Source organism: Mixophyes fleayi, chromosome 3 (assembly GCF_038048845.1).
Source record: "Mixophyes fleayi isolate aMixFle1 chromosome 3, aMixFle1.hap1, whole genome shotgun sequence".
Classification (NCBI taxonomy): Eukaryota; Metazoa; Chordata; class Amphibia; order Anura; family Limnodynastidae; genus Mixophyes; species Mixophyes fleayi.
The window spans coordinates 233,499,176-233,517,044 of NC_134404.1; the positions used below are offsets into that span (position 1 = coordinate 233,499,176).

General features: G+C 37.8%; 1 protein-coding gene across 4 annotated transcripts in view; it reads left to right on the plus strand.

Annotated features, from left to right (window-relative positions):
- The first annotated feature begins 3,753 nt into the window (after window positions 1-3,753).
- PACRG (parkin coregulated) overlaps window positions 3,754-17,869 on the plus strand; it is a 468,816-nt gene continuing 454,700 nt past the window's right edge. Inside the window, exon 1 of one of the 4 annotated variants that reach the window (XM_075203278.1) lies at window positions 3,754-4,052. In XM_075203278.1, coding sequence (XP_075059379.1) covers window positions 3,936-4,052 — 117 coding nt within the window. In that variant the 5' untranslated portion in view covers window positions 3,754-3,935. The remainder of the gene's footprint in view (window positions 4,053-17,869) is intronic. The other 3 variants (XM_075203277.1, XM_075203279.1, XM_075203276.1) reach the window with 3 other exon arrangements.

The following is a 17,869-nucleotide window of genomic DNA, read 5'->3' on the forward strand; positions in this document are numbered from 1 at the left end:
AGGTTTAGCACACACTCCTCCAATCAGGGCTCAACACACTGGCGCATAGCCTCACGTGACTATGGTTGAGTAATTCTGTTCAGTATTAGTAAGGAGAGAAGAGGAAGGAGGAAAGAGGAAGATGAAGGAGGAGGAGAGTAGGAAGGAGCAGGAGAAAGGAGGCAAAAGGAGGAGGACATGGATGAAGTTGAGAGGAATAGGAAAGATGAGGTGGATGAAGAAGATGAGAGTAATGAGGAGAATGAAGGAGCATGGGGATAAAGGAGGATGAAGGTGAAAGAAGCAGTAGGAAGAAGAAGGAAGGTAACTCCATCTCCAGGCTTTCGATTAACAGCACATAGGAATGGTCCTTGGTGAGTGTCTTCCATGGCGCAGATGCTGGGGTCTGCAGACTGATCCATTGTTGTCACAGTAACTAGGATAGGTGCCCTGCTGATCTGCCTGGCTTTGTATTACTCTTCCCAGGGGTGCGGAATCTAACGAGGCAGATGATATCAGCGGAGCTGGAATCAATAGTGCAATCAGCTGCAGAAAGACGTTTACCACTGCAAACAGTGGACATATTATGACCACTGCGCACAGTTAAGCCAAGGTGAAAGGAGCAGCAGAGAGAAAGCAAATACTGTGAGCAATGGTGCATCATACAATACAGCAGAGAAACACTAGAAGAGCATAGGGCAGCACGGTGGCTCAGTGGTTAGCACTTCTGCCTCACAGCGCTGGGGTCATGAGTTCAATTCCCGACCATGGCCTTATCTGTGTGGAGTTTGTATGTTCTCCCCGTGTTTGCGTGGGTTTCTTCCAGGTGCTCCGGTTTCCTCCCACACTCCAAAAACATACTAGTAGGTTAATTGGCTGCTATCAAAATTGACCCTAGTCTCTCTGTCTCTCTGTGTCTGTGTGTGTGTATGTTAGAGAATTTAGACTGTAAGCTCCAATGGGGCAGGGACTGATGTGAGCTCTCTGTACAGCGCTGTGGAATTAGTGGCGCTATATAAATAAATGGTGATGATGATGATGATAGGGAACCACATTTGCTTACTAGCAGGAGCTTGACACAAAGTACAAGCACCAGGGAGCTTCCACAGGTGCTTTAAATATCCTATATGTGCACTTGTCTTTGCCTTAAATTGTCAACACTTGGATGCCTTTGCATTGTATTGTGGTCACTTGGATGCTCTCTGCATTGTATGGCGGTCACTGGAATGCTCTCTGTGTTGTATGGTGGACATTAGGATGCACTCTGTATTGTTCTGGGCTCACTAGGATGCTCTCTGTATTGTATGGTGGTCATTAGGATACCTTTTGGGCCTGAATCATTCAGGCAAGCAAGGCAAAAAAAAGGAGTAAATTTGATCCAAATCATGTTACAATGCAAGGGGAGGGGGGGGGATTAGTTTATTATTTTGCACATAAACAAAATACTGTCATTTTTGTCATGTAGCACATAAATATTTGATAGCTTTATTTTTACACTGAAATTTAAAGTTGATCTAGGATGCCGTATCCCAACTATAAATCTGTCCCCACATATTAAATTTACCTCCTCCTCCAATGCAACATGGCAAGGAGATGGGGAGAGCAAAAGCAGCATGGCAGTGTGATGTAGGGGGACCAGGTGAAGGGAGGGAGCAGCAAAGAGGGTACAGTGTGATCATAATGGGGCACAGTGTGGTGATTATAGGGGGCGACAGTGTGGTGATGATGAAGGGGCACAGTAATGTGTGTGTATGGCACAGGGGGCTTGTGGCAATGTAGTGTGCGTGTGTAAAAGCAAATGTGTGGTGTGTGTGTGTGTGTGTGTGAGGGCAGGGGGTTTGTGGCAATGTAATGTGTGTGAGGTAGGTGGTGGCTACTTAATGGGTGCTATTCAGTTTGTGGGGTGATGGTGGGGCAATTTAATTAAATACTGGGGACTGTTAATTTAAGATGTATGGTTTGGGGGTTACTAATTAAATATGGGTGTGGGTTTGGAGGGAATGAGGTCAAATTATTAAATGTGAATTATTTATCTACAGGGACGGTTGTGGGAAATAGGTATATTAAATGTAAATGCTATTAATTTATTGCTGGGGCTGTTTGAAGGAAGGGAAATGGGTTTATTTGTTAAATGAGAAGACTATTACTTTAATGTTGGGTTTGGCTGGAGATATATAGATCTAGGGCCTGATTCACTAAGGATCTTAACTTGAGAAACTTCTTATTTCAGTCTCCTGGACAAAACCATGTTACAATGCAAGGGGTGCAAATTAGTATTCTGTTTTGCACATAAGTTAAATACTGCCTATTTTTTCATGTAGCACACAAATATCAACTTTAAATGTCAGTGTACAAATAAGCTATCAAGTAATTGTGTGCTACATGAAAAAACAGTCAGTATTTAACTTATGTGCAAAACAAAATCCTAATTTTCATTGTAACATGGTTTTGTTCAGGAGACTGAAATAAGAAGTTTCTCAAGTTAAGATCCTTAATGAATCAGGCCCCTATTTATTAAATGGGAATATTATTACTTTAATGTTGGGACTGGAGGAAGGCCTAATTATTAATCGTGGGTGCTATTGATTTAACGCCGGGGCTGGTTGTAATTTTCTAAATGTGCCCATTTTTTTTCCAAATAGAGCATCCAACATTCCAGGATCCAGACAAGCTGCAACTAAAGAAACTAGCTGCCACAGGTGGTGAAAGTGACAAGAACAGGTAGGAGAGAGCAAGACAGTCTATCAAATGTTCTGATTCTAGTGGGACAATCCCGATTTATGGTGACTGTTCTGCCCAATCCATGAAGGCCAAGACTGTGTACTCTTTATAAACATACTGCATTCTTTATATACTACACTATGGTGCTAGCTGTCCTTCGTGAGCTTACCAGACCCCCTCTAGTAGTTTGGTTACACCTCTCTAGTGGCTGGCCACACCCCCTCTGGTGGGCCCCTACGATTGTATTCCCCCTGTGGGCCCTTCATGCCCCAGTCTGACACTGGACACAATGATGCTCTATATATTGTATTTCAGTGACTAGAATGCTCTCTGTATTATATATTTATCACTAATACTGGGCAAACTGTTATGCATAAAAATATAATACCTGCTTTTCTTACTTGTTACATTTTGTATGGCACATTCATGGGAGTTTAATAGTTGATGCTAGTGATTACAAGTTATCAGTTTTATTTCAAAGTATGTGTTTCTTATGTTTGAAAGCTTTCGTGGCACCCAAGAAAAGACATACAGGGCATTCGGAGGAAGGAAATTATTCTTACGGTTAAGGGCATGCCACAACCATGGCTGGGACACCAGGTAAGCAGAGGCCATATTTTTTTTTTTTTTACACTGGAAATTTAATTTAATCCTGCCTATATTTTAAGACCCTGTTATTACAGAAGAGTAGGAAATGAGGACTAAATATAATAAAAAGTAATTCCACTACAGTTTGCATTGATTAGTTGTTTTACAGTAAAAGATAAGCCTGAAGCTACACACATAAACATAACAGTATATATACTAATTTATGATGTGCTGTATAGGCATACTTTTCTTGTCCAATGAACTGATCATCCTTACCCTCATTTATTCTCTAGCGCACATCACTAAGATCACACGCACAATTCCAGTTTACTATCACAATATAACCGTAATCACCACACTCCCCAAAAGGCACCGCAAATGCACACATTCACAAAATAAACAGCGCATGCGCAGATTTTCAAAACCAGACAGGACAGTGTGCATAGCTGCGTTAGTTTCCCGGGTCACACGAAACGTCACAAAGAATTGATGCGTCGCTTAGCAACCAGGGCAGCGTGTGCCGTAGTAGCCTTGGTAACGGACATAAACAAGCGGACACGGCAGTAAGGTGACACTCGGTGTGCTCGTCATCCTCCTGGCTTTGGTTTATATCGAAATCTCACTTTCCTTAACATTTAGTCCTGAATATGGTAGTAGAGACCAGCACCGACAAAGCAGCACAGACCGAGCTCTCCAAGACCAAAGACAAAACATCAGCTTCCTCCGAGGGATTTACCGTTAAAGCCATGATGAAGAATTCAGTTGTAAGTGAAAATATATAAGCTGCAAATATATTCTGTGGTATGATTGAAACACATATGAACACACAAACTGTTAGACAAGCTCTCCTATTCACATGATCAAATAGGAATATGTCACTATTTCGTACAGTTTGGTCTTATCTGCTATAGCTGCTCATAATTTATCTCTAAAGAGCTTGGCAGGAGTGCTCTTGTATTATTATTGTTTAAAACCCCCTTAATTCCTACCAATCTGCTTGACATATATATATATATATATATATATATATATATATATATATATATATATATAAATAAATATATATATGTATATATATAATCTACGGAAGTCTGTGTATGTGCTCTAACTTAAATCTTTGCTGTACAATCCACAATATCTATATTACATGTATACATTACACATTATTTACAGGGGGGGAAATTACACTACCTGGGAAAACTACTTTTTTCCATGTTACCCCACTTGCTACATTACCAAAATAATTAGCCCTCCCTTGCTTGGCTATAAACAGGAAATATCCAACTCAAGAGAATACTTACAGAAACTATTGCCCCACTATTTTTTTTATGCTACTTAGAGAATATGCTACTGATATGCTATTGTAACTACAGACTAAACTTCCTGCTACCCTTGAAATTTATAGTCATTATATACCACAAGTTCATGTATGTACTTTGTGATGCAATGTCTATTTATATGCTGTATATTTCTTTGATGTCAAATGTTTCCTACCATGTTCAATACCGGTATATACTGTTTGTATTAGCATATGCTCTATGACATCCTATCTTTCTCTAAAACACAACATGGACTGCAATGTGCTAAGAGCTGGTGAAACTGACGCAAAGCTCGTAAGCGCTGCAGCTAAAGCAAGCTTATGGTTGCCAGAAAAAGGTTAATCCAGCCCTGTTTAGAAAGTGGAAAAGCCCTATTTAAGCAAGTGTGCAAGTTTGTTATGAGAAATATACTGATCAGCCACAACAGCGACAAAATGTGCCAACAAAATAGCTCTGACCTGTTGAGGCTGGACCACAAGACTGCTGAAGGTGTCCTGTGATATCTGGCACCAAGACGATAGCAACAAATCCTTTGGGGCATATTCAATTAAGTCTAAAGATCACGGATATGCGCTCCCACTGACAACACGTTTAGATTTAATTGAATATGCCCCTTTAAGTCCTGTAAGTTGTGAGGTGGGGCCTCCATGGCTCTGACTTGTTTTTCCAGCACATCCCACAGAGGCTTGATCTAAACATCTTGAACTCTTTGTCATGCTCTTCAAACCATTCCTGAACAAATTTTGCAGTGCCGCAGGGCGCATTATCCTGCTGAAAGAGACCATTACATCAGGGAATACTGTTGCCATGAAGGTATGTTCAGGTAGGGGGTACTTGTCAAAGTAACATCCAGCAGAACATTGCCCAGAGCATCACACTGCCTCCTCCAGCTTGCATTCTTCCCATAGCGCATCCTGGTTCCACCTCTTCCCCAGGTAAATAACGCATGCGCTGCCGGCTGTCCAGGTGATGTAAAAGAAAATGTTATTCATCAGATCAGGCCACCTTCTTCCATTGCTCCATGGTCCAGTTCAGTATAGTCGCTTTCGACAGTGAACAGTGGTCAGTTTTTCAGCAATTTGTGCTACAGTAGCTCTTTTGTAAGATAGTACAGGCAGGCTAATATTCGCATCCCGTACGCATCAATGAGCTGTAGGCGCCCTTGACCCTGTTGCTGGTTTACTGTTTGACCTTCCTTTGACCACGTTTGGTAGGTACTAATCAATGCATACCAGGAACACCCCACAAGTCCTGCCGTTTTGGAAATACTCTGATCAAGTTGTCTAGGCATCACAATTTGGCCCTTGTCACTCAGATCCTTATACTTGGCCATTTTTTCTGCTTTCAACACATCAATTTCAACAATTGACAGTTCACTCGCTGCCTAATATATCCCACAGAACGATTTAAAGAAAGGAGATAGTGGAGCTGCCTTTTTTAAGAGTCATATATCCAACTTTTTGTGTGTTTTTTTTTGTAATACATTGCTGTACCATTGCTTACTTATGCATATTGTGCATTATTTGCCTATTGATAGAGCAAGGTACTTTTTTGATACTCATGTTAAAGCACTGATTTCTGCAACCTCCACTGTGGTTTATCTTTCAGACCATTTTGCATAGCTAAAAACACTTGTAGCACCCCACAAGATCAGGAATGCTTTCAAATATGTTCATTCTCCAAATATATTTATATTGTTCTCTGCTATTAGTAATTTTTGCTCAAATAAAAGATCATTGGTGTTATTTTTGAGTTAAAGGCTAGTAGTTTTTTTTCATATAAAACAATTGAATAGATTTAGTGGTTATTTGCACTTAAAAGGGTACCATAATCAGAGTTTGGTAAACATTTCTACTTTTAAATACATATTTAAAGATGGCATATTTGTTCTCTATCTTATTTGCATATAATTATAGTCAAAATCACTTGTCCTTTTTTACTTTTGGTTTCACCAAGTGGGAGACCTTCGTGATATACAAGGCTCTTATAATCACGCAGGGGACCTGCATGCACTCTGTTCCAAATTGTTCAAATAGAGAAAATGTAAGATAAATTACATTGATATTTATTTTGTAGCTTCGATTATTGGAAGTGATCTGCAGTATAATTAAAAGCATGAAATCTGAATAATTATTCTCACAATAATGTAATTTTCATGAAGATAGTTTAGCTTAATTTACCTCTTTGTATTGTAGTTTATACTAACAGAGATGCAGTAAAGCAAGCAAAGTCTGGATTGTAAATGCATAGGAAATTAAACTTTTTTGCATTGGAGTGGACGTTAATTTATCATTACATTTGGCTGCAGGCTTTTCTATGAACAAAGTATTTGACATATAGCCTACATGAAAGTAGAATGGGGGTTTAAATAGTAGTTACAGCACTAATCATACATCATATAAAATGTCACAATAAATTCACCCAGTCCTAAAACAGTAAGAATGAATAATTTTTCAATCAATAGTATAGTTGTTATTTTTTATAATGCACAAAAATAAGGGTGAGCCACGTAAATGTATCACTTTAAATACAGAACACAATGCTAACATTTCTTTTTAATATTTAAAGTTGTAGGATTGAGTGGGGTAGTCCGTGCTTATGTTTCGTATATTATAATTTTGAGGATTGGGTCTGTCCTTGTTTGGATCTGCACTTGTAGCAAAGGAAATATAGCTGCATGTCATGGGCCCTGAAAGGGGATAGCTAGCCCTGAGGTCAAAGCTAATCTCACCTCGAAACATTTATGTCAAGCAGAGAAATCGGCACATTTGCCTTCACTTCTGCTATATCATTGCTCACCCATTGTTGGAGTTTTGAAAAGACAAAGTCATAGGAAAAAAAAGGTGCGACAAAAATAGAGGTAGACATTCAGAGACATTACGCCATACAGATTCTTCCCTGGAACCACTGAGGAATGAAGGTACCGCCATAGAGGTAAAAGGGAGGAGCCAGCATTTTATTTTAAATTAGAGGAGTGAGCAGCAGATATGGGATATGTTAATGAAATAACATATAAAAAAAAATCTGCGAGCAGGAAAAAAAGAAAGATCAGAAACACATATTATAGCCTCTGAAAGAATTACAAAAATAGTGTTGTGATAAAAAAAATGTAACCCATCAGTGAATTTTTATAAAATTCCAAGTATAGCATATTTTCAAGGATTGGTAACTTTACAATAGGGTTTATTTTGAGATAGATGTTGAAAAGCTTTGGGCATATTAATAAACTCTCAAGGAGTATAATGTGTCAGGCATGTATATTTCTGGTATAATATGAGTACTGCTAGTATAATGTGTGAAACAATAGCACTGTTAGCTGCTGGTATGTATGTTTGTACTATATGCGGGACATAATTTGCAGTGTACTGTTTGCAAAATGAGTTGCACTAACACCGATGATATAATTTATGGATCATCACTAAAAGAATATGTGGGGTACCGGCTCTGTGGAGAGACTAACACTGCTGGTACAATGTACGAAGCCATGGCACTACTAGTACCTATGTTTTTTTGAGTGTGTTCTTAAGAACTGTAGATTAAAAGATGCCTACAGCCAAAACTTAAAGTGAAATGCATTTGAGATACAACTTATTAAACCTCTTCAATTTCTATTAAAGACGTGATACTGGTAAACCCATAATCTAAATGTTACAAATGTTACAAAAATATACACATACTATATTAAAACTATAGCCTGCTTTGATGAGCCTAGAACCTATTAGGGGGGGAATTCCATTGGCCGCGAGGTGACGTGATGTGTCTCCGGAATAGTCTATGGAGCCAGATAGCGTCAGAGTTTTTACTAAAATCTCCACTGTTTTTTCCTTGTGTCCCATAGAGAGGGAAGGGAAAATGAGCAGAGATTTCTGTACTGTATTAGCCAGAAATGTGTGCAGCACCTCACGGCTAATTGAATCTGCTCCTTAGACTGTTTTAAAATAATGTAAATAAATAATATATAATAATAATAAAGTTCATAACAGCACTAGATAAGTTGAACACTTTCATATTTAGTTTGGACTAGCTGATTAACCCCTAAATTGTCATGCTCTCTTGCATTCTAGGTCAAATTTTGTTAGCAACAATGTATGCTTTTATTATTGTGAGGAAAAAAAGGGCTCCAAGTCCTATAGTAGTCCTTGGCCTTTTGTCCCCCCTTCAAAATTTTCAATCCTATGCCCGTGCTTGCACATGACATTTTCAAAAACTATCCACCGTCAATACATTTGCTGTCAAAATGCATACACCAGTACCACCCACTTAGAGATGATAACGGCAGCTTCCTGTCTACAAAAGTTGAGATTGTGTCACCCTAAAGTGAACAATTACACTTGGTGCTGTGCACTTTCTTTTGTTTAATAAATGAAAACTTGAAACATTTAAACTTAGTTTTTTGTTTTTTTTCCAACAGATTGGCACAGTTTTAAACCAGACTGTTCACTGATGATCATTGATATGCATTAGTTATAATTAGCAAAAACAAACAAAATATTTTGTAGATATCAGTTTGTCTTTCTGTATCATCCAAATGTTAAACATATTACCGTCTACTGCTTTTTGAAAGTGATTAATTCAATCCAGTCTGTGTAACAATTTGCTTGTCATTCATGCAGATGAAAACCAAATTAAAATAATAGCAGAGCAGTGAACCAGAGACTTCTAGACACAATTAATATACCAATACAGTTGTTATGGCCCACTATATTGGGTACTTAATTAGTGGTGCGCCAGCAATCAGGATCATTGCCAAAAGAAAAAAGCATCAATCGATCATCAATGCTTATAATAAAACATTAGGTATTTACTGTTATTCTGAAAAATTGATGCAAGTCAGTGAGGCTGTAGTGATATTGATTCCTTCACTAAAATATCTAAGTAGAAAAGCAAAACATGAGATTTCATATGATCATTTATAACTAAGTGTAAATAAATAATCTCATCAGAATGTTATTGTATGCTATGGCCTCATTTATAGTTGGGCATGCGCCAATTTTTGTGGCGTGAATAAATGCATTTTTGTACTGAGCATGCGCACTAAAATGCGTCCGTTTTTAGATTGGTGCATATCATAGACTTGCATCCCCTTACTCCTAACAGAACAGAGTGTGATTGTAAGTTCAGTACGGTAAGGGCATGTTCATGTACTTGTAGCACGCCCCCTGGAGATGCAACAACCTCATAGACTTCTGAAGTGCAAATTTACCTAATGACCATCAGCAGCACTACTTAGCCAATGCTCTTTGGCTGTTTGTGTAATAATCTCTTTAGCCGGTATTACTTAATTCACTAGTGTCACAGAGATAGCATATCAAGTTGCTGCCATTCATTTGCATTACTTATTTGTTATTTCTACATTTGGACTACTGCATGAAATAAAACAACCATTTAATTTTTAAAGAGGGAAATAATTGATATGAGGTGTTTGTCTTTAATTACGTTCTATTTGGATTAAGCGACTTTCACATTTACTAATAACTGACAAATTCTTTCTTGTGTATATGACCCTTTAGTACATTATGATATTGTGTGCAAATAGTGGAATATGACTTTTGCATTTAGCACTAAACCTCTCAAATCATATCTCTACACCAGGGGTCTGCAACCCCCGGCCACATCTGCCATGTGGACCACTTTTGTCTGGCACGCTGGAGCTCCGGGGCTGCTTCACTAAAGCAGCTGAAGACGGGAGATACGGAGCTGCAGCAGCTCAGTTTCGGCCGTCCCCGGCTGCTTTAGTGAAGCAGTTCCCAGATTTTGCTGTGGAACGGAAGACGTATACTGACTCCAAAGGTAGGTATGAGGCACACTATGAATTGGGGGCACACCTCTGTTACATGCTATGTTTTGGGGGCATAACTATGTGGCATGCTATGTATTGGGGGCACAACTATGTATTGGGGGCACCACTATGTTACATGCTATGTATTGGGGTACAAATATGTGGCATGCTATGTATTGAGGGCACAACTATGTGGCATACTATGTATTTGGAGCACAACTATGTGACATGCTATGTATTGGGGGTACATTTATGTATTGGGGGCACCACTATGTTACATGCTATGTATTGAGGGTACAAATATGTGGCATGCTATCTATTGGTGGCAAAAAAAAGTGGCATGCCATGTTTTGGGGGCACAACTATTATTAGGGACACAAATAAGTGGCATGCTATGTATTGGGGGCACAACTATGTGGCATACTATGTATTGGGGACACAACTATGTGGCATACTATGTACTGGGGGCCCATTTATGTGGCATACTGTGCATTGGAGGCACATCTATGAGGCATGCTATGTATTGGGGGCATAACTACGTGGCATGCTATGTATTGGGAGCACATCTATGTGGCATACAATGTATTGGGCGTACAACTATATGGCTTGCTATGTACTCAGAGTGCATATGCGTCCAACTTTAACTTAGGCATATAGGGCCTGATTCATTAAGGAAAGTTAAGGAAAGTAAGTAAGTAAGGCAAAACCATGTTGTATTAGAGGGGAGGGGGGTAATTTAAAATGTGATGGCAAATTTATATTTGGGGTAGGGCATGTCCTAGATTAACTTTAAATTTCAGTGTACAAGTAAGCCATCAAGTATTTGTGTGCTACATGAAAAAACAGACAGTATTTTCCTCATGTGCAAAATAATAAACTAATTTGCATCCCTTGGACTGCAACAGGGTTTTGTCCAGAAAGCTTGATTAAGAAAACTTAATTTTTTGGTTAACTAGTCTTAATGAATCAGGCCCATATTGTCAACTATGTGGAAGTGCTTAAGATTGTATGATCTCTGCATTATCAGAAGAATAATAGAGATCCTGTGTGACTACTGACCCACCCTTTTGAAAAAAAGTATTTTCTTACTAGCAGCATTAAATAACAAATGTTACAATTTTTTACTGTTTACATTTTTGCATTTTTTTAGCTCAATTTTCATTCAATAGTGATCACTGATTTTGCCAGCATTAGGACAGGAAAGATTTGAAAGAGGAAAGGGGTATTCCATGCCGTACATAGCGGCAGCTGAGTGGTAGTTATCAAATAGAAACAGCTTTATTATGCAATCTTATTGGGCAGTGAAGACTAACCACTCTTTTAAACTTCTCCCCTCCAATCAATGCCAAAGTTTTAGTTATTAGGGCCTGATTTTGAGTTTGATGCATTTTGTGTCCCATACATGCACGTTGAAATTTAGATGCCAAATTGCGGTCTTAGAGGCACACATATTTCTCTTTGAGTTCAACTCAAAATACAGCAGTATTTCTATGTCAGGCATACATGAGACATACAAATGCACATACTTGTGCCCTTATATAGCATAGAAATGTGGCTTTACAGTGTTAGCTGTAAGTGCAAAAGTTGTGACGCTAATGAATGATATACTATTAGCTGGAGGGGTCAATACACAAACAGCCAATAAAAAGAGGCTAAGTAATGCTGCTGGTGTCATCATCAGAATTTGTCTTTACACCTCTCTTCTAGTACACTTAGAAGGTACACGTTCTAAAAAGCTTCCTAAGAAGCCGATCTGAAAATGTGTCCAAATTTCTTTAGGTTATAGCTGAATTGGGCAGACAACACTAATTTGTACATACCCTTACCATACTCTAATTATGCTTACCCGCCCTTGTTTTGTCTCTCTAGTCGAAGAGGTCACAAGTCTAAAATACACTCAAATCTAAGTAGGAAAGCATCAGGGTATGCATGCACAGTATGGAAATGAGCGTATTTGCGCCCCACAAATGGTCTTATGTCGAAACTCCAAATTAAGTACTAGATGTTTAGTTAATATTAGAATTTCCCCTTGCTGGTAAAAGTGGGACATTGTGTCAATGTTATTTATAGGGACCAATTGTTAGAGAAATAGTGTTTTTTCTAGAAAAGGTGGGAACCTTAGTTTCAATAAGCTTCATTTTTGGGGTGTTTTACCTAAGGACGATACTACCATTCTATTCAAATCTCTTCCTAGGATCTTCAAAATCCTATGTAAAGGAAGATTCACATGTTTTATTTTTAAAATAAATAAATAAAAAAGCTCAATACTGCTAGTAATTAGTGTAAGCATTACAAGCTAAATACAGGAGAATGAATAAATATTGCAGTATTTACTATATACTTGTCAACTTATCCATTCACCTCTCCAGGAGATCCCAAAAGGGAGGTCAGGTGGCAAGTGTGGGAGAGAGAGCGGTCATGTAATAGGCCCGTTCCCTTCCACAATTCACTGTATTGAGCTGCAGGGCTTAATAATGAAAATCGCACCATTAAGCCCCACCTCTGCCTGGGATCTGGGAGAGTTCTTGCTCTTCCGGAAGTCTATGAGGACTCGCCTAAATACGTGAACCTCCCGGACATTCCGGCAGAGTAGGCAAGTATGGTTATCAATGCATTCTTACAACACTATGAAACATGTTACTGTACAAATCTAATGTTCAATTAGGAGTTAGACATATTTAATCACTGATTCTGAAATGTTGTAAAGTAATTCCATTTCCTAGTAAATAATAAAATGGAATCTGTTTCCACATAGAAAAATTTTATTATTTTCCACAAAGTATAATTTAAAGACTCTACCTGCAAAGCCTGACTTGCGAAGCTACATAAACATGCTTTGTGTCTTTTGCCTATTTTATTTTATGGTGAAAAATTAATTAATACTATTCAATAAATAACGAGAATCATGAAGTCAAACTACATCATTAGCATATTTAGTAGTTTCTCCTAGAAATAGATATTAGTTTTTATTTATGTTGCTGTTACTTATAATAAGTTACTTTACAATACCAGTGTTTCATGTGCAAATAGCTTTTTTGCACTCAAGTCACTAAAACTGTTAAATGAATTTTCCTTTCAAGATGTCGCTTGCCAAAAGCTGCCATAAATCTACCGACAGTCAGTCAAATTTATCAGAGTGCTTCTATAAATACTGTTACAATACACCTTGTCTTGCATTAATAAATTTGAGTGAGATACGTTTGACCTTGGTTGATGAATCGCTGTTCTCTTGGATTCTTATTTTTATTCCTTACTGGTGGGCAGAATTATCTCAAACCTCATTAGTGGATTTAGAGATTAATCTTTTAAAAGACGTATGTTTCAGCGAGCAAAATCTCTTTCATTATATATGATTGTATAAAGGTATAGAAGTATTTTTTTTACCTCTTGGTATGCAGCCCGTGTATTTTCTTATACAGCAAGAGTAAAAAAAAATGAGCTGACCTTAAAATAACTGAAGTGTGGTATTTCATGTTCATATTTATAATTTTATTTTTATGTTTCCCATTTGATCAGATGGCAGCAACCTAGAAATCTTGGTAGATAGAAACAAAGGAATAAGTATAATAATGTTACTAACTGCGTAACAGAAACAGAGAAGGTGCAGGTTATTGGATTTTTTGGAGGTCAGATAGTGAGGGGTAGAATCAATCTTGTCAATGAAGATGTGTGGTATTTAAAATATACTGCCCTAGATTAGAAAAATTACCAAGTTTTAATGTGCATGGTAATGGTGCTTAATGAAAGTAGGAGACATTATGTGTTGTATAAACATCTAATGTATATATCCATTAGGCTAGGAGCCTTAAATTCAAGCTCTGAGGAACAGTGACTGAGAAAAGGCTCTTGGTACTATCCCTGTACACATTTATTTTACAGTGAACACTGAATTAGGTCCTGAAGCTGTCCTTTTTATAAACAGTTTTCTGCACTTACAGTATACAGCATATATGCCTACTATACTCATGCAAGTAAATACATTGTCAAAAAAAAATGTGTTTACTTGCATAGGTTACACACTTAATGATAGAAGGTCACATATCCCCAAGCAGAGCATCTGAATTCAAAGTGGGGAATGAATACTGTAAGCAGGGTTCACAATTTAATTACACTACAGAGTATATAAAAATAAGAACATTGTTATCATTTTGTGGCATTATAAATGCATAGTTTTACATGGGTGAGAATAAGTGACATGTTCAGATCCTCCAATAAAATCTGTGGACTCTGTTTATAAATTCTCACTAGCGATACAAGCATTGCTACACCCTAGGTTATGTGGCCAGGAAATTGCAGACATGCCAACTCACATGGATCTTCCTTGTCATATCTTCCCTAGTTAATCCACATGTGCACAGTTGTACACAATTACAACTATATCTGATTTTCCACTGGCAGTTGACAATGGTTTGTGAAACAATGCAAAACTGTCTTTCTCCTTATTGCCGAGGTATTCATCAAGCAACAGTATTGTAGGGAATTGACAGAATTGTATCATTTTCAAAGCAGCTGAAGTGACAGAGATAATAAATCAATCTCAATATGCTTCTGTCTGTCAGTGTCAAAATGACACATATTTTAACAATTCAGAGCAAAGTCACAAATTGATGGATATCGTGCACTAAAACATGAGCTCAAATAAAGTCATTTTGAATTACTGAAGTACGCATACAAGTATTAGAAGTGGTACTATGTATTGAATATATCGTAAAATAACCTTCATGTTTAGCATGACAAGTTGACAAGTTCTGCATTATTGAAATGGATATATTTATATATATATATATATATATATGTATATATATATATATATATATAATGTGTAAAGAAAAGATCAGATCTAGCATTCTGTTAGTATAGGATCTATTTATGGAGAAAGACCTTTACTTACAAGAATGCATAGCAGAGCATCTGTTCCGGTCATAATAACATACATATATTTAAAAATGTTTCTGGGCTATTACTAATATATTTACTCTTTGTCACCACACTTTGTTATGTATGTGAAATTTTATGTAGTGACAAGGGGCAATATATCTAGTGGCAGCCTTGTAATGTTTATATTGTCACTTTTTTACACTTACTGATTAACACTATTTACTGACTCAACAATTATGAAATGCCCAAAAATGAAATGAAAGTAAGAGCAGCCTGATCATGAGATAGCTCATTATATTGTAAGAAGGGTTTCACAAGCCAGAACATCTGTATAACCACTATTGTGACACATGCAACCTGCAATATATGTTCATATGTTAGCACTTTGCATTGAAAGTCAGTGCTAAATTTGTAATGTTGCTGGTATTTGAGTATGTAACTGGCCACAATAAACATTGTTGGTTGAATTGAAGTATAATTCTACTTTAAACCAATTGTCTTCCATTAAATATAACCTGTTCAAACATACATATTAGCTAATACAATATGGTACCTGTGAGGTTTAGTTGACATGAGCTAACCATGGCTGGTCTCCTGTGGAATGAAAGCTAATGATTTCAGTTGTCTGTATGTAAGAGGATATCTTGCACAGGGAGAAATGTACAAAGATCTTTCTTTGGTGCTTTGTTGATTGCAATACATAGCCAGAGGTTTTCAGCTTCAAACTAGTTTAGAGGGTGAGCACTCAAACCGCTGGCGATGTGTATCGGTTTGAGAACACCTACTTTTAGGCTGAACCGCACACTAAAACCATATGAAAAACAACCAGTTTTACCACCTATATCAGCCAACATTTACAAACCACGTACATTCTCAACATCGGGCCAAGTCCTCTAGGATAGGGGCCTGAAAAACCAGATCAGGCCTCGATCCTAGAGAGGCCTGGCCCAATGTGAATAGCATTTGTCCCACTGTGGTACTCCGCAAAGGTTAGTAACGGGTTAAAATTGTAAAAATATACTGGATGCTCTTGTAGCACTACAAGTGCCAGTATGCACTGGTGCACCAGTGCATACAGGCATATGTAGTGTCCCCTTGTTAAATAAATAATATTTTCCCCAGTAGGTACAGAAATAATATCTAGCGCCTCTAAATAGTAACCCCCCAATGTATAATGAATAAATAGTGTTCCAGTGGTCTTATAATTAATTGTAGTGCCCCTTTTATGTAAATAAATAAATTAATATTGCTTTCTTCACTAAAATAAACGGATCCCATAATTTATGATACAATTATGTTTCCTTACTAAATACTTACCGTATATACTCGAGTATAAGTCGACCCGAATATAAGCCGAGGCACCTAATTTTACTACATAAAACTGGGAAAACTTATTGACTCGAGTATAAGCCTAGGGTGGAAAAGAGCACTAATTTAAAAACCTAAATAAAAATGATAGGTTCAATCTATGAAATCATTTTTAGCTAGATGACAAGGAACATTCATAAATGATTATAAAATCATTGGGTACAACCTAACCTAAATAAAGGGGTATATAAGGGGTAGGGATATAAATGTATGAACATGGTGGCTGTATTGTTTGTTTCTTTATGTAATTGCACTGTAAATTAAACAAAACAAAAAGGGGAGAGAGAGAGAGAGAGAGAGTGCGAGGATGAGAGAGAGAGAGGGACAGAAAAAGAAAGGGGTAAAAAGGGAGGGGGAGAGAGAGCGCATGGGGGTGAGAAAATAGAGATGGTGTAAGGAATGAGGGAGTGAGAGAGAAAAAAATGAAGAAAGAGAATGGGGTGGAGGGTTGTATTTGTAACTTGAAAGTCTTATCCTAACTCAGCCCACAGTTTTATTTCAATGTCAATCAAACTGACTTAAGAAATGAACATATTTTAAGTATGGTACTTTTTTTTACTGAACACAGAAATTGCTATTTGCATTTGAAAACCTTTTGAAACCTGACAACCTATATATCTTTCAGGAACTTGCCTTACAGTTTCCCTTTCAGAGCAGGTACTGTAGATCTTCATTGTACTGACATATCTAGAACTATCGAACCAACCCGAGTAAGATACTGAGTGAGATCATCAGACCTATGTTGAGAGGTGATAGAACTTCTTACGCGCATATTAATAGCTAACACGATAGGAAATAAACGTTACCATGTTCTGGTAGAAGATGGGAGATGGCTGGGTGGGTCCTTCCGGGAAGCACAGATATTGATTCTGGAAGACGCTAATGCTGGAGTCTGTGACAGTGACAGGTTCAAGAGTGGCATCCAACAACAGCTGATTCAAATAACTTTCCTCCTGAGCTTCATAGACTGGAAACTATCTGGTCTGTTGGTAGCTGGGTACAGATGGTGCAGGTTCACATGCTCTATACATTTCTAAGGATTAAGAAAAGGCCACTTACCCAGCAGTGGAACGCATATGCGTTCCAACAACAGGAAGTTCGGCATTTGGAACGCAAGTTTGCGTTCCAAATGCCGAACTTCCTGTTGTTGCAACGCATATGCAGAGGTTGACAGCCGACGGACTGGACACCAGGTAAGTTCACCCGTGTATAAGCCGAGTGCCCTTTTTCAGCATAC